At 25.5% G+C, this 17,930-nt stretch overlaps 1 protein-coding gene and 1 pseudogene across 3 annotated transcripts; one reads left to right on the plus strand and one right to left on the minus strand.

The window, feature by feature from the left end:
- The first annotated feature begins 3,825 nt into the window (after positions 1-3,825).
- Positions 3,826-4,546, plus strand: LOC149060892 (THAP domain-containing protein 1-like). Its single transcript, XM_089230771.1, has 2 exons — positions 3,826-3,896; positions 4,030-4,546. Exons 1-2 carry the CDS (start codon positions 3,826-3,828, stop codon positions 4,544-4,546), a joined length of 588 nt encoding a protein of 195 aa, XP_089086897.1.
- Positions 4,547-9,714: 5,168 nt separating this feature from the next.
- Positions 9,715-11,125, minus strand: LOC107164876 (E3 ubiquitin-protein ligase RBX1 pseudogene; annotated as a pseudogene). Of its 2 annotated transcripts, none has more exons than XR_016189390.1 (2): positions 10,993-11,125; positions 9,715-10,464 (listed from the first exon to the last, which is right to left on the minus strand). The product of XR_016189390.1 is annotated as an E3 ubiquitin-protein ligase RBX1 pseudogene, transcript variant X1 (transcript). The 2 variants fall into 2 exon arrangements; XR_016189391.1 differs by lacking the exon at positions 10,993-11,125 and adding an exon at positions 10,575-10,706.
- Between the last annotated feature and the right edge of the window lie 6,805 nt (positions 11,126-17,930).

The following is a 17,930-nucleotide window of genomic DNA, read 5'->3' on the forward strand; positions in this document are numbered from 1 at the left end:
ATCTATAGCTCAGAACCGTTTAAATTAATTATACTAGATATATCGTATTTATAACGGTAGCGAATATTTATTTATTGGACGAGAATATTTTCGCGCAGTGTAAAAACTTAGTAACGCCGTTCGAGGTGTCACGCGCGAGTTCGACTGGCCGCATGGCTGGGCGGCATCAGGATTTCAGACCGATTGAATGAGCCCCTTCCACAACACATACGCCTATCAAATACTTTTTTCCCATACCACTTTTACGAGTGATCATGAATGTGCCAACCATATTTATGGTAACGTTATGAGGAGAAAATGTGGTGGGGGATATTTTTACGCACATTTTATCTCGTTTATTTCACTAATTCAAATTTAGGTTTGCTGGAAATAATTCAATTGTAGGAGTATATCAGACCATTCATTTGGGTTGGTTTGGTATAAATAAAAAAACGGTAATACCTACCCACTAACGAACATCCAAAATAGTTTACTTGAAAACATGCAACTCGTTTTCAGAAAGTTCTTGCCGTTTTAGGGTACGATTTCCTTTTCCCCAAAAACACGTTTCCAGAAAAAAGTTTGGAAACCCATTATTTTAATTTTTAAGCAATTTATGTTGTGGTATGTGTACCTATCGTTTTTACATTTTTATAAATACTTGCAGACTAAAAATTAATAATTATTATAGTTATAATTTTATACCCCTCCTCCGGTGATATAACTGAGGGGTAACAATCGCCTGTTTCTGTAAGGAACTATAATAAATAATTATATATTCAGTGGCCACGAAACAGTAATAAAACAGTCAAGCAAACTTTCCAAAATAGGCATTATAAACCAACAAGTACCCAAAACAAAAATTTCTGAAAATTAATGAAGAGCTCAGTCTCGTCCCCACCATACCCCCTTAATATTCTATTATTTACTACAACACATATTTTAGATTCTGAACGAAATGATGAATGTATTGATTTTACAATGATGTGTGTTTTATTTTTTGTTTTTTTTTTTTGTGTCTGTGTACAGTATAACTAGTCGAAATAATGCTTCAATTTCAAACTTCAGGGGTGGTTTCCGATGGAAAAGTGAATATCCTTGGTGCATTATAAAGGTCAAAAGTAAACATTTTCCAACAGTTTTCAAAAAAATCGAGAAAAACAAAAAAAGTGACAGAAAAACGGGAATTTTTACGGAAAACCAGTTTTAGACCAAATCGATTTTTTTATATGGTTGTAATTCAAAAACTAATCACTATAAATACTTGAAATTTTCACCAAATGTTTACGTTAGTATTATCTATATACAGTTTAATTTTCAAAAAATTTCGACTTTTTTTAAGTTATTTATAGACCACTGAAATTTTCACTTTTTTTGAGGATTTTTTTTTTGAAGTGTCGGTAAAAAAATGTTGGACGACCAAAAAAACTTGAAAATTTAATACAAGGTTCATTATGAGTTGTTCTTATTGTAGCTAAAAAAAATTAAAAATCGTAAGTCACGATTTTTTTTAATAAGCGTTTATAGTTCAAAATTTTACGAAATCTGTCGAAAACGCGAAAATTTGCAAGTAATTTTGAAGTTGAAAAATCATAAAATCTTTTGCGTTTATAACTAAGGATTAAAAATACAACGCTAAGTTTTCCATAAGTTTTTCTTCAAGTAGCTATGGAGAAAACTCGAAGCATCATTAAAGGAAAAATTTTAAGTAAGTTTAATCATTAAATTTGAATGTATTATTATTAAAAAAAAGTATGTGGCCTACAACAACTTCTACCTATATGATGTGGCCTAGTCTTCACAAAGGGTTGGACACTCTTGCTCTATATTATTCTGTAACATGGCAATTACAAAAATATACGTATGACTTATTATCTATTTTTTTTCTCAGTAGTATCAAATTTTTGGATAACTAAATATGTATTGAAAACATATAATTTACATTATTAGAAAATTGTTTTGAATTTAAAATTGAAATAAACATCTGAATTACGAACAGAAACATAAAAGGATCAGCAAATAAGAACAAATAAAACAAATAATAAAATAGTAGATGTTTTTTAAACTTCACTTTTCAAAATAACAAATATAAAAACTGAATTTGAATTAGCAAAATTAATTCAATTGAAACAAATTAATAGTGAATAAATAATTATAAAAGCTATTATTATTTACGTACGATTTAAATAATGTTATATGAAGATTCGGTATACCTACCTATTTGAATGGCTATTATAAATTTTAAATTGTTAATATGTTTAGTGACCAGCTAATAAGTATAATAATATAAATGATATTATTCATATATTATTAGATATTTGCTACGTGTATAGCTTCGTTGTTCATTTTCTCAACTACGACCCTTGCTTTGAGTTTACTTGCATTGCATTGTATCCAAATACCATTCGCTTTGCTGTTAGTCCGTATTTATTTCTTGACTATTGTAGGTACATATAAAGGACAGGATATTCGGTATAGATACCCATTATTATATCCCATTAGTAGACAATGCTTATGTTGTTGGTTTACCTATAAAAATGTAGGTATATAACATAACATATAATAAGTTTAAGAAGTAGAACATATTAATGTATACTGTTTAGTAATGATAACAATTCATTTATTTCCGATTATAATTCGTAGTAATTTGTAATAAATGTTTATATTTTGTAAATTATTTTTAAATTGCCCTAACACTATATAGTAAATTCTTGTATTCTGTTGACTTAATTGTACCTACGTACAAAAGACAGGATATTCGGTATATCCATAATTATTTTCCATTAGTGTAGTCGTGTAGACCAGTGATATCAAACTCAAATTACCTACGGGCCATACCTATATTTTTTCAAAAAAAAATTGCGGGCCAAATTTTAAGTTTCATTTTTATACTATATTATACGAGTACACTAGAAACTAAAGACAAAATGAAGGCAAAAATACATACAAAACCCATTTATTTAAATGTGACTTAATATACCATGAACGTTAGATAATATTACTATTTAATATTTTATTAACAATTTTAACAATTATTTTTATATTTTTGTTCAAAATGTATTTTTATTACGAGCCACATAGAAAGGGTTCGCGGGCCGTATATTTGAGACCACTGGTGTAGACCTATATAATGTTGGTTTAACTATAAATGGGTATTAAAATAAGTATAATATAATAAATAATAAAAGGTTTAAAATGAATACCTAATATACTAATTTAATAATGTATACCAATTAAGTAATAACAACTACCTATTAATGTATTTCCATTTCTATTTTATAGTTAATTGATATTTTACACATCCTCCGAACAGTCTAAACTATAATGAAAGTGCCTTAACACATTTAAATAGTTAGGTGAATAATTTAATTGATAATCGTATTTATAGATTTTGACTATTTTTTCATAAGAAAAAAATATTTTTTTTTACTTTTGAAATTGTTGTATCAGTACAGATTTAATAAGAAACATAGACAAAATAAGTTTGATAACTTAAAATCATGTATTCATGTCAGGGCAGTATTAGTTTTTTCTCTCAGATCAACACCCAACATAGATCAAAGGATTTCATCTACAATCATTTTTTTTTTATGATTTTTGAGCAGAAATTTTAAATAACCTAGATAACTAACTCGCCGATATCATTGAAGCCACAACATACCGGCCAACTGATAATGCCGCCATTTGCAAAAAGGTCAATATGTCAATATCGTGTAATGAATCATTACTAATGATGTACCTACTGTCAGTGTCAGAGACTGACTTTAAATTTAAGTAATAAATAATTTAAAATCTTTGTGTACTAGTGAAAAGTGAAAACAAAATAATTTAGTTTCGATTTCAATCATGCCAGTTGCCTGTGCAGCTTACGGCTGTAGTAATAGGCGTAAACCTGATGGCGGGTTGTCATTTTTTGGGTGAGTTAGTAATGATATATTATATTAATAATTGTACTAATAAATAAGGAGCGATTAATGGAAAAATTGTGTGATTTTGTTATTTTTTAATTATTTAATATTTTTTGTTAATTATTAAATATTTATTTTACAGGTTTCCTTTGGGCAATCCTGAGCTATTAAAACAGTGGTTACAGGCAATGAAAAGAAAACAATTTACTCCTTCACAATATTCCAAAATTTGTAGTGAACATTTTTTATCTAGTGACATTTTAGATAGACCTGGTACGTACAAAAAACATTTAAAACCAGATGCTGTTCCGACTGTATTCCCTGCTATGCCTTCATATTACCAACCAATTCCTAAAAAGCCTAGACGTATAGTTCAACGTACAATACCAAAAGAAGTCACTGTATTGACAAGTAATGAGAACCATCAAGTTATGTCATCAATTAATGAAAATAACACTGAAGTTGAAAATTTTACAAGTGTACCAACTGAAAATCAAAATCTTAAAATTGATAAAAGTGTTCAAACTGAAGAAAAGCCTGTAGATCACACTGTTATTGCTTTGAGACACAAAGTAAAAGTTTTACAACAAAAAGTTAGGAGGCAACAGTTAAGAATATCAAATTTGAAAGATTTAACAAGATCCTTAGATTCACACTGACTGATCAAAATGATAATCCTTTGTATGTAGGTAAAAAAAAAAAACATTTATTATTGGACTAACTATTGCTGTACTTTCTGTATTTTCTGTTGCTAAAGAATTATTGCCTAATAATAAATTTTTGAAATATATCTTGACTTACCGTTTTTCGCAGGATCATATAGAATTATTATTCTTTCGTATAAGAAACAGGTATGGCCTAAAAAACAACCCAAACGTACTCCAATTTAAAACTGCTATGAAGCAAATAATTTAAAAAAATAGCATTACCCCTTCACCAAGTGCAAATAGTATTGCTCTTGATGATGATCCTGTTGGGAACATTTTTGAGATTAAATGGGCACAAAAAAAGGTACACCTTACTGAGTCAGATGTTAGTGATCAAGGCATTGAGAGTATAGAAAACAATTGTGATGAGCTAGGCGATGAGATGTTATTAAATAAAATATCAATTATGAATAATGATAGCTCTAATTTATATATGATCAAAAATTAAATATATTATATAGCAGGCTTTGTTGTAAGAACAATTTCACAAAAAGTCTTCTGTATTTCCTGCAAAAAAAGCTTATTACAAAAACAAACAGATCATAACTATGTTCATATAATGATTTTTATACAAAATTTGTTGATATTAAAAATTATGGTGGTTTAGTTTCTGCATCATCTAGTGTTTTTGAAATAATTAAAGAGACTGAGAAAAGAATTTTTATTTTAACTAATAACTTAGGCAAATGAATATTACAAAAATATCAACAAAAATTATAATATTAGTTAAAAACTATTTTTCTCAGAATTCTCAAATATTTGGTGAATTAGATTGTGAAAATGAAAATATGTTGGCAAGCCCACATAAATTAGAACTAATTAAATTAGTTGTTAGCATGTACTTAAAAATAAGATTTCATGCATTTGCAAAAAATCATTCTTTGGCTATAAATTGCACTAGTAAAAGAAATAAATTCAATAAACTTGTGTTGTTTTTAAACCAATAATTTATAACATGAAGGTAACAAATGTATAATTTGTGGAATGTATATTTTATAATTTGTATAATGTATATTTTATAATTTGTATAATGTATATTTTATAATTTGTATAATTTATAATTTACTATGTGTAGTACGATATTCTATATAAACTATAAATTTATACCTAATCTGTATAAAAAATAATTAAGGACATTTTTAATCTAAATAATAAAAAAATCAGTTACCATAATAATATTATGTTTTACTATATCCAGTGGGCAGCGGCATAATATCTTGACCTCTTTACAAATGGCGGATGTTTACAACAGCTGGATTCAGATTATGTGATAGGTGATATTGATTGTTAGTTATCTAGGTTATTTAAAATCTCTGTTTTTGAGTAATCTTGAGTAAAATTACGTAATCAACTAATAGATAATTCTATATTAATATATATTTTACAATCATCATTGATTTGTAATAATTTTAATGTCCCTCAATTACAAAAACTGTTGATCATGTATGGAATAATCTCCCTTCTAAAATGGAATTAATATATTGTAACAATTTAAGTGAAAATTGCTAACATTCAAGTAAAAAGCCCCGCCAACAAAAAATATATTATAAAATTTATAACAATATATAAATACAGTTTGATGAAAATTATAAAGTACCTATTTAAGCATATTAATGTATTATTAAAATATGGAACTTGATGACCTAAAAATCGTTTAAAATAAAAATCTTAAAATGGCCTAATATTTTTAAAGAATTCCATCAACATTTTGTTAGCAATGTTTATGTCTACATAATATCTGATTTTGTCAATAATGTCTAAGTATAACTGAAAAACAAAACATTGTCTTATAGCTGATTCATTGGTGATTATTATTTTATTTTCAACAATTTTTAAATGTTCATTCTATATTTTTTACAATGGAATATTCGTTGATGATGATGTCTGACATAGATCATGATTAAAAAAATCATTTTTTAGATAATTAAGTAATTACATTAATGTTACTTGTACATTGTACTTCTTGATTTTCTTCAAAAAGTTGTTTAAAACACGTAATATTTGCTGCGGAACAGTAAATCTGAGAATTGGGCTACATTTCATGTTAATTTTGTTCTAATATTTAGTTTAATCAAATAATGTGTTACAAAAATGTGTAACTTTCAACAGAAAAAATTGCAATTATATCTACTAAAATTAAAAAGATACACCAAAATTATGTTTAACCGTAGATTACTGAAAAAATTCAATATGTATTAATTTTATTTGGTATCTATTGAATTGTACATAAATTACTTAATATGAGAGTTGTGTAAAAGCATTGTTTCGGCCTGTACTTATTATATTAATTTTAATATCATAACCTTAATGTTCACTTGCTAAAACTGTTTGTTTTGTTTAAATTAAATTGTAATTTAAATTGCACATGCTTTTGTGTTGAAATTACTTCTAAAAAATATCCATAGATTGTTTCTTTTATTAGTTTCTACATAAGTTTGTTTTAATATCCGATAGTTATTAATAGTTTATATACTTTTTTATACTAGGCACTATTCCTATTATACAAATATCATTATATTCCCTGGTTATTTCCCTATTTTAATTATATTATTATTTATCATTATTCACTTTAATTTCTTTTGTGTCAATTAACAATTAATATTTAACAAGCATAAGTTAATAAACACAGCAGTATAACATTAACAATATTAGTACTAGTAATTATATTCAATAAGAAAAATATTTACTTTATAATTTTGTATTAATTAGTGTTATATTTTGATTAATTACAATAAATAGAGTTTTAAGTTGTTGGGAAACTTATAAATATGCATAAACTCTTTATCATAATATTTATAATATCATATATTTAAACAGTACTGTTTCAAACTTATCACGATTTAGCTAGGTAATTGAATTTAGATTGAATTTTTTTTTTTTTTGGTGTTGATTATTATAATCTTTGTTTTTTGTAGTTACTAAAGTTACGTATACTTTCGGTATTCATTTTTATTTTCTGAGTGCATTTATTTATTAAATAGTTAATTTTATGTAAGTATTTTGTTTATTTTTTTGTAATGATTATTTTTTAATTTTGTGTAAGTATATTGTAGTAAAACTAATAAGTCGATATTAAGCTCGACAAAGGTGTAAGTCAAAGCTTTTGTGAAATTCAGATTAAATATTACAAAGCGTTAAATTGTTGAGACAACAGGGCCGGATATGCCAGTCAAACATTTGAGAAAATCTCAAAAGGCTGATAATATTTTGGAAAGGTATGAGAAATTGGCCACAATGTCATGTTACAATTTTAATGACAACTATATAATAGTATATTACAGTCAATAATGTGTTAAGGTCATAATTATTATTAATTATTTAGTAATCTAATAACATTTTAAAGTTGGTAAAATTAATGAAAAATGTCCTATAATAGATTTTAATAAGTTTAATAATGTTCAGCATGAGCCAATTTGTTTTGAATAATTACAAATTTTTGTTTAAATTTACCCAACTAAGAAAAATCAATGACTATAATTAAAATAAATAATGCAAAAACCATAAGTTAAGTACAGTCAAAAAACAAATTTAAAAAAATACATGATATTATTAAATAATGTATCAAGAAAATAATTTCACAAGTAATTATAACTGCATCTTATGTACAACAGTATAAGGCTTATGAATTTATATTTCTTAGTGTAATAGTAGATCAATACTTTAAGTAGAATATTTAGATTGGTTTTTCTAAAAAAAAAAAAATGAAGGAATATGTTTTGTAGGTTTAAAATATTTGATTGAACTTAAATTATAACCTAATACAATTAAAATGGTGTTATTGCACAATCTGCATAATATATTAACAAAATTTGTTTCTGAAGTTATGCTTTCGAAATATTGTACATTCAATTCAACAATTTATTAATTAAAATAAACAAATAAATTACCGGATTAGATATCCTGTTAGTTATATTTGTTATATTATAATAAGCATATGACATTTTTTAAGACTTTTTCAAAGATTGTGTTTTATTGAAGTGTTTTAATTAAATTACAACCAAGGTTATGTATAACTTAAAACTTAAATAGTTTTGTTAGATATAATTTTATATTTTTCACAATAAAAAAAAAAAAGTAAAGGTTTGTTATAAAAAGTAGTTAATTTATAAGTTAAAAATATATTATTTATTATTATGATATAATTCATACTCTGTTTATTTTATACGTTATATAGTGCTATCTAATAGATTTATATGAGTTTCTATAACTTGGATGAGGAGCATACCATAGGGTATATCGTAGACATATACATAGACATACCATATGATAAGTTCATCGTATGAATTGACAAGACTATGGCTAATAAGTGGAAATCCTTATCAATGGCTGAGTTAATTGCTAACTTCAGACACGTTTCAACTCCTTTTATTTGTGATATCTTTCTTACTATTGAATTAAGAATGAAAGTATTAAGAAACCGTGATAATGCAATACATTTTTGTAAAAATGGTTTTAAGAAAAAAAAATGATTTAAGTTTAAAATAATTATTTATAAGTAATAAATTAAGTTGTATGATCAAAAAAGTAATGACTTCAAACTAAAGCCTATATTGAATTATAATTGTTAAATTACACTATTAAGTATCATACCTAATCACTCATCTACTATGCTGGATAGTAGCCAGTAGTCTAATTTTCGTTGAGTAAGTATAACTGTAGATGTCTGTAATTTAAATTCAACGATAATCTATAATTTATTGCATACAAAACACAATTGCGAGTAGATAGTTTGTCAGCATTTACTATGTAGATTTCACATTTTCATGGTAAGTATATATTTTGATAAATTATATTGTTAGGTATTTAAGTAATTTATAATGAAATACTGCAAGTTGATTTAATTTTTATCAAAAATATTATAATTACTATTTAATTATTATAATAGAGTATATAGTAATATAAAATATACAGAATGTAATCGATAAACTTAATAAATGAAACAACTTTTGTTAAATTCAATATTATTAATTTTTTTTTTCTATTTATACAATTTATGAGCTCTTAGACTTAGAGCTATAGATAATATTGTAATACAACATTTTTATTTTTATTTTAAATATTGAAAATCAAAAAAATTTTATCCGATTTAAATTTTTTTGAAAAATTCAAATTGGCTGATTTTTAAAAAATCCAGAGTTTGAATAGCCATCAAATGATATATATACTTTTTGTGTAACTGTATTAGTTTGTATACCGCATGTATCGAATTATAAATTATATAACATTACCTACCAAGTTGATTAAAAACTATAGTATATTAGCCTTAATACTATATAATACATAACCCACTAGTTATTTGTGTTAATAATAAATAATAAAATAGTCAAACAATATTTATCAGTTGAATCTATAAGATAAACTCATTTATTGTATAATGTATTTAATACAATATTTCACAGAATAATCTCTTATAAAATATTTTATATAAAAAAAGTAGGAAATTTAGTGATCAGCAAACTGTTTTACTTCAAATATTAATTTTATGGAAATTTTAGTTGTACCATGTACTTTAATATTTACTATCAAGGAATGAAAAAATGTATGTCAAGTGTATTTCTATTCACTGAACTTCTGGAATCCCCATTCTAAATTATCAAGTGGACATACTTTACGAGTGGTTAACCAACGATTTATGCAGTGAAAATGAAAAGCATGGTTACATATGCCCCAAGCAACTTTACATCCTTCACTAGAAGCTAATTCTTGATTGACTTGACATTCAATACAGAAATCCATGATGTGATTACGACAAATGGCACAAGTTTCCGTAGGAACGTCCCAACTCCACATAGCAGCAGCATTCCATTTCATTACTTCAAATCTTTTCTTTCCTCTACGACTACTGCTACTTGATGAAGGATCCATATTACCTATTTTAGTATTTGTTAAAAATACAATTAAATAAAAATATTGAAAGTTAAAAAATATTAAATTTAAAATTAAATGTGTAGAGAAAGATATTGGCAACTGTGAACTATACTTTTCTAAGACAACCCATTTTAATTAAGCGTTCAGCCATAAGAACATCAGTCATCTTATACTATGTTCCAAATAAGAAAAGAACGCTTTTGTGCATACACAATGGCCTCTGGAAAACAGTCAGTTTCGTGTTCATGACAGATCCTCCTATCATGGGCAACATTTGAATATGATGACAGGCCATTACTTATTGTCTGTTGGATACACAAAACTGAACTAGTTTTGACAATGACTGTTACTTCCTTATTTGAAACAATATAGTTCGAATTTTTCAAAAAACCAATATTATTATACACCTTCTAAGATAATTAGGTGATCTAACGTTTAAACACAGTAAAAATACATATGTAATGTTAGTACCAAAGAATGAAATTGATAAGTCAATACCAATGACACCACAATAAAGAAATTTAACTTACCTTCAATCTTTAAATTTGGAAATAACTCTGTACTTGTATTGTTACTATAAACAATTTTAAAGAACAAGAAACAGGAATAATGACTAAAAAAAACTAAGCAATCAAATTTTTAGTTCATGAAGTAAAGACACCTACGTGGTTATTTTATTAATGATAAATGATAATGGGAATATGCGATATCAACAAAGTAATAGCTTATTAACCTCAAAAATCACCTAACCTAAAAAAATATGTATATACCCATAGATAATAAAGAAATGGATGGACCATCCCTATACCTTATACACGGAGCGTTCTGTGATCGAAGAGAACTTATGTTACCACAGTGGTTACCGGGTAGCAACATTTTAAAGCATAACGTCTCGGCGCGCGAAATTTTAAAATATGTCAGCTCATTAATTACCATTCGACTATCAACAATCAGATAGGGCAAAGAACCATAGATAATTAATAATTTTTAATGATGACAATAATATTGATATAATAAAATAATAATTGTTCGATATAAATACAAATTAAAATAAAATGGGTGATCTGCTATAGGGCACTATGTCAAAAACTTATAATAATATAATGTATAATAATATCACAGAATAGAATCTATTCAATAGATAAATAAATATGATATAACTAATATTAATAATGATAGATAATGATATTTTCGATTTTGTTATTGTCAATCATAGACTCAAGGTGGATTTATAAATAAATAAATAAATAAATCCACCTTGCATAGACTTAGGTTAAGTCTAGCATGAGGTCTATGTTGTCATTTTGTCAATAGATAATAATAAAGTACATTACAAATAAGAATTTATTTAATTTATTTGTCATGATAAAGTATAAACATAGGTTAAATAATAGTTCAATGAATAAGTTTAGTTACATTAAAATTAAAATTAAAAATCACATAAAAACATATTATTAAAGTTATTGGTTTTGAAATAAAACAAGTTTTGTGTATTTAGACCTAATTGTTATGGTATCATTTTTATTTTTTAATTCGTGATACATTTGTATATCTAAATATTTGAAGATAATTAAATTCGTCAATTGGTCCCTGTGAGTATCTAAAATGGATATGTTTTCGCTGCAATCGTTTTTATTAAAATATATGTTTAATTGATGCAAATTAGTACATCATTTTTAGTTGTAATTCACAATATTATAACTTAAGAGTTAAAACTTTAATTATTTGATTTCTCTATTCTAGGCAAGATACGAATATAGTAATATAATGATTTATTATTAATATTCATGGTGATAAACTGATAAAGCCTATGATACCAATATTCAGTAATTTGTGCTACATTTTGTAACCAAATTGGTAACTTAAGTTCTCTTCCGTCACAGATGAGAACAAGGGTAGAACACGATTGCGTACGTTTGTCCTTTTTGGCAACACGATTGCGTATGTTTGTAAATGGGTTAAAAGTACCTTTCAGAAAAAAAAAATAAACACGATTGCGTATGAAATTGTATGCAACGTTGTCAAATTTACCAATTTCATCGTATATAAAATAAATAATAATATAATATAATATGTAATAATAATATAATAAATATCGAATAATACATAAAAATAATAATAAAATAATAAATAAAACGAGATTAACTTAATAATATAAAAGTAATTAATAAATAAATCTTCAATTATTATTTTAATAAAATTTTAAATTATCGTAAATAAATAAATAAATATGTGAAAAAAGGACGTTGCATCAGCGTAATCGTTCTATATACTTAATCTATACATTTACAACTTACTTGATAATTCGATTGACAAAAAAATATAATTTCATAAAATAAGACCGATTTTAATTCAGAAACAGTTAAAAATCAAAACAAGTCTCAAAAATCCAAAAAAAAGCACTAAAAATTAAAAAAATCATTTTCATTTTGTTCATAAGCAATCCAACGTTAATAATGTCTTTTCTATTTTTTTTATTACAATATTATCTAAATTAAAAAAGAAAAAAACAAGTACCTATATTTTAATTTATATTTAATATATTTTTTTAAGTTAAAATGTTATTTTGCGGGCTTTGAGCTCAGCTTAATCTATGGTTAAATATTAAATGACTATATAATATATATATTTCATAAAATGTTATTTTACAATATTAATTAATATAAAATAAGTATTTCTACTAAAATTTCAAAAATTACAAATAAATTTCAACGGTCCCACCGGCACTTAAAGTATTCGGGCCTCTGTACTCAAGGTCCATCAGACCCTCTTGTGGGGGTTCTGTATACCGGTATGAAAATTGGCAACAACGCTTAAAACTTCGAACGCAATCGTGTAGTTAAAAAACAGGTAAAATCGTACGGAATCGTGTTGCTTAAAAAGGTATCGGCGATAACGAACGTACGCAATCGTGTTTTACCCGAGAACAATAGCATGGCCCATCCATTTCTTTATTATCTATGTATAATGTATATACCATGGACCTATAAACTAATGGACGCGCATTCCAAGCCCCCATCTGTGCCTTATTATTCCAGTATAACTGAGAGAGACAACAACATGAATTGGGAATATCACAGAATAATAAATTATTATTAATAATTATTAATTATTATTATTCCATGATAAATCTGAAATCACAATGAAGCATGGTGCTTGCTAGAGAGCCTCGATATTAATATCAATGCTCTCTAGTGCTTGCCATTCAGTATTTATTATTATATTATTGTTACATAAATATGTAAATTATTTTGGTTTCTACCTAACTCGTACTTATTATATTGTTAGTCAATACTCAATACAAAAAAAAGTTAAGTTTGATCTGTTTTTAAAATAAAAATCGTTTACAATGTTAAGCTGACAATAATTTGAGTTTATATTAGATATATAAACATTACATCGTCAAATTAGTAAGTATAAAACAAATTCTTAACAGTATAATTACTAAATCTACGTTTATGAGTTAAATAATTAGGTATAGTATATAATATGTATTATTATGTATACATAAAAATTAATTAATTACTGATTTTTAAAATTAATAAATTTTGTTAAGTGTGACCGAATTCTTGTTTTATGTTGAATTAATTCTTTATTATAATGATGTAGGGGAATATGGGGCAAAGTGGAGACCCTAATGTCAGTAATTTGCTTAAAAATCAATTTTTTCCTTTCAAATGGTGTATACTTAATCTATAGATTATGGTTATTGACTAGGCATTTATCATGAAAATACAATTTTTTTTTGAAGTTTAAAAGGATGTTAAAAAATTTACAACTGACCCCACTTTGTGGTAAAATTTACAGTTTACCCCACGTATGGGGAAAAGCGGGGACATAAACAAAAATCATTTAAATTAAAATATTTTAATACATTTTCCAAACAAATCAAATTATTTATAAAAAAAAAAAAATACAAATTGCAACTTTTTGAATGCAATTACATTTAAAAACGATTTTAGGAACAAAATTCACTCTTAAATATTGTCTCATAATCTTTTTCTTTGGTTCCAGCACAAAGACAATGAGCCCACCTGTTCTTGAGGAAACACTGTTTTGAATCTTCCAAGACCTATAAAATTATAAATTAATAAGCATAATCATTAATCCTTCTAGTTTTATGATGGAATAATATATAATTTAATATCTAAAAAAAAGCGGGTAAGTGGATGTCGCTCTGCTGTACATAAGGGGATGGGGTGGAACTCTGATTAAACTAGTATAGTTTAAATTTAATTAAATTAGTAAGTACATTTAATTAAAAATTAAAATTAAACTGTTAAATTTAAAAAATAATACCATTGCTGATGAGTAAACAGTTAAGTATGAATATAATTAGTATAAATTCATAATTATGATTAAAATATAGAATTTAATTTTGATTTAAGGTTACTCAATTTCATAACATTTAATAATAATTTAAATATTTTTCACAAAGCAACAGTTTAAATTTTTTTAAATTAAATCATGTTTGCGTTTCTAAAAAAAATGTGTTCTAAATTATTATTATGATACTAATTTATTTGTGGTTAATTTTTTTCGAAAGGATTTATTTCTGTTTTCCTGGAACGTAAATCAATTTTTATTTATTATGAAATATAAGCTATTAATACCTAATACATATTTCTTATTTTTTTTTGTTTTTGTTTTGTTTAAGAAATGTATCGATTAAAATGTATTTATCACATAAACTCAAGCTATCAAAATTAAATGTTTTATTTCACTCATATTTTTTTAAATATTTAAATCTTTTACATCATCAGATTTGTTCTTAATTTACTGGTTACTGGATTTACTTTGCCATATGTTGGATCGTTGTGCAATTACAAAGTACCTGAAATATGTATATCCTTTGAGAAATGTAGTTTCTAATAAAAAAGTTACTCTCTTTATGTTAGTTACACTTACACAGTGTCGATTTTAGATTATACTCCATTATAATCTATTATCTCATGTATTTAAGTAATTATTTTAGTTTATATTTTATATTTCAACTTCTTAACACTTTCATTTGTTTTTTCCATAGACGGATAGACATTATACTAGTATACTATGGTGTTTTCCCTTCTAATTGTATGTAGTATCAATAGAATTATTGATAAAAATATAAGAAATTATTTATTCATAAACTAATCACTATCTATGTTTTCTGTTGTAAAAATTTAAGAATCTGGTTTTATTAACCTTCTGACCTTCATATAAAAAATTTTTGAAGTGTAGTGTGTACTATTTAAAATTAATATTTAATAATATTAACTATTGTAAAAGCTCAGGATTTTTTTTAATCAATAAAGTATTAAATACTTCAGACTTCAGTATTTCATTTTAAAGGGAAGTGATGATTTTAAAATATAATATTTAACATTTAATACTTAACAATTACTATGTATCTAAGATTGTACTTTAATATATATATTAAGATACTTTTTAGTATAGTAGACACATTATTAGTACTTATATCTTAGCTTTGAGCTTTTAAAAGAATTCGAACGGTGCAGTTAATTTCTGTTTTGTCTAACATATGGTTGGTATAGGATCTTAGAATTGTTCTTTATCAAACGTATCGATTGATGCAGTGAAGTTATAAGACTTCTGCAAATAGATTTGAATTTGCCATTAGGTCTTATTGAGATCAACTTTCCTGCATATTTTATTTTATGATTTTGATTTTTCCAAAATTGATATAATGACAATTTTTTTTTATAATTACTCTTTTGAAGTATAATTTTTTTTAGAAATGTTAGGGACAATATCAAAAATATGAGTAAGTCAATCTCAAGAAGTCTTGATGACACATTCTAAGTGATAAATAGTAGTACCTATTACATAAATAGCTTATGCAATGTTTGTGTACCTACTAAAGTTCAATACATGCAACAATAACGATAAATTAACTATATAACTTGGTATACGAAAAACCATTTTAGGTACTATTTCTTGAGTCTTAACTCTCAAACATGTCTATAATGATGACTAGATACCTATAATTTTAAACTATCCGTAAGAATGTATGTAAACACTATTTTCATGATAAAATCAGGGAACGCAAACACTTGAAATCACAAGTTTTTTAAATAACTGTTTTGCAAACGCAATTTATGAAATCAATGTTGACAAATTCAAATTTCTTATTAATTAAAATACAAAAGAAAAGGGATCTTTGGTAGATGGGTACAATCGTTCATTACATAAAGCAAACGATTTAGATATGGATGTAGGTGCCGTAACATTTCAAAATGCACTGACTGAAATACATAATACTTCTAAGTATAATTTATAAACCTACCATGCTTACAACATTTTTTTTTTCAAGTAAATTAAATAGGTATTTCAAGAAAATAAATTTTATGAGATTTCTTAAAATCTAATATTCCATATTGCAATTATATTCATACTTAACTGTACTCATCAGCAATGGTATTATTTTGTAAATTTAACAGTTTAATTTTAATTTTTAATTAAATGTACTTACTAATTTAATTAAATTTAAACTATACTAGTTTAATCAGAGGTCCACCCCATCCCCCAATGTACAGCAGAGCGACATCCACTTACCCGTTTTTTTTTAGATATTAAATTATATATTATTCCATCATAAAACTAGAAGGATTAATGATTATGTGTTGTGATAGAGTTATGCTGTTCTTTTACATCAGAAACTCAAATTCAGAGTGATGGTTGTTCCAGCTGGTTGTTTATTTAGATTAGTTTAAGAATTGATTTTCAGCAATCAAAATTGTGTACGGATTCAAATGGGAACTTGGAGTCAGACACTACCATCATACACAGTCTGAATTAAATACTAACAAATCTCCATGATCCCTGCGTAATAGTTATTTTTATTATATTATATTATTTTTAAATCAAAGATTACAGTGAATGCCATGAAGTATTTTTATGTATTTAAAACACCAGCTTATAAAATATAAGCCATAGTTAAATCATTCTGGTTTGCAGCACTATTGCTCTAGTTGATATTGATCAACCCCCTGTTACAAAGATACCTACACTTAATATACACTTTATGTAAAGTTTTTTTTTAAATTAATAATAAAATAATAAATAATACCTTTGATGAACAAAAAAAATGTTTGCATCATACCTAGTGGTGGAAAACTCCGTATTTTATTTTTCATTCGTATAATACATATATTATAATTTATACATGTATTAAACGTGTATAATACAGTATTAAAAAAAAAAATTGACAGCGTCTGCATGATCATAAAATATAGCTACACGAGTGCAGTAGCCGAGCGAGCTAATAAATACTTTTCATCGATTTGAACTAAGTTAATAGTTGATTGGATACTTTTCAATACTGGTAGTTAAATAAGTCAAGATATGTGACTCAAAATTGAAATAAGTCCATGATTTTTGACATACCTTATCACCAGATTTAAATATAGGTGTGACCGTGCTAATCTTAAAAATAGAGGGGGAAACTTCGATATTGATGAAACACATT

The sequence above is a fragment of the Diuraphis noxia genome, unplaced genomic scaffold (genome assembly GCF_037042655.1).
Source record: "Diuraphis noxia isolate RWA-SAM2 unplaced genomic scaffold, SU_Dnox_SAM2 contig0001, whole genome shotgun sequence".
Taxonomy (NCBI): Eukaryota; Metazoa; Arthropoda; class Insecta; order Hemiptera; family Aphididae; genus Diuraphis; species Diuraphis noxia.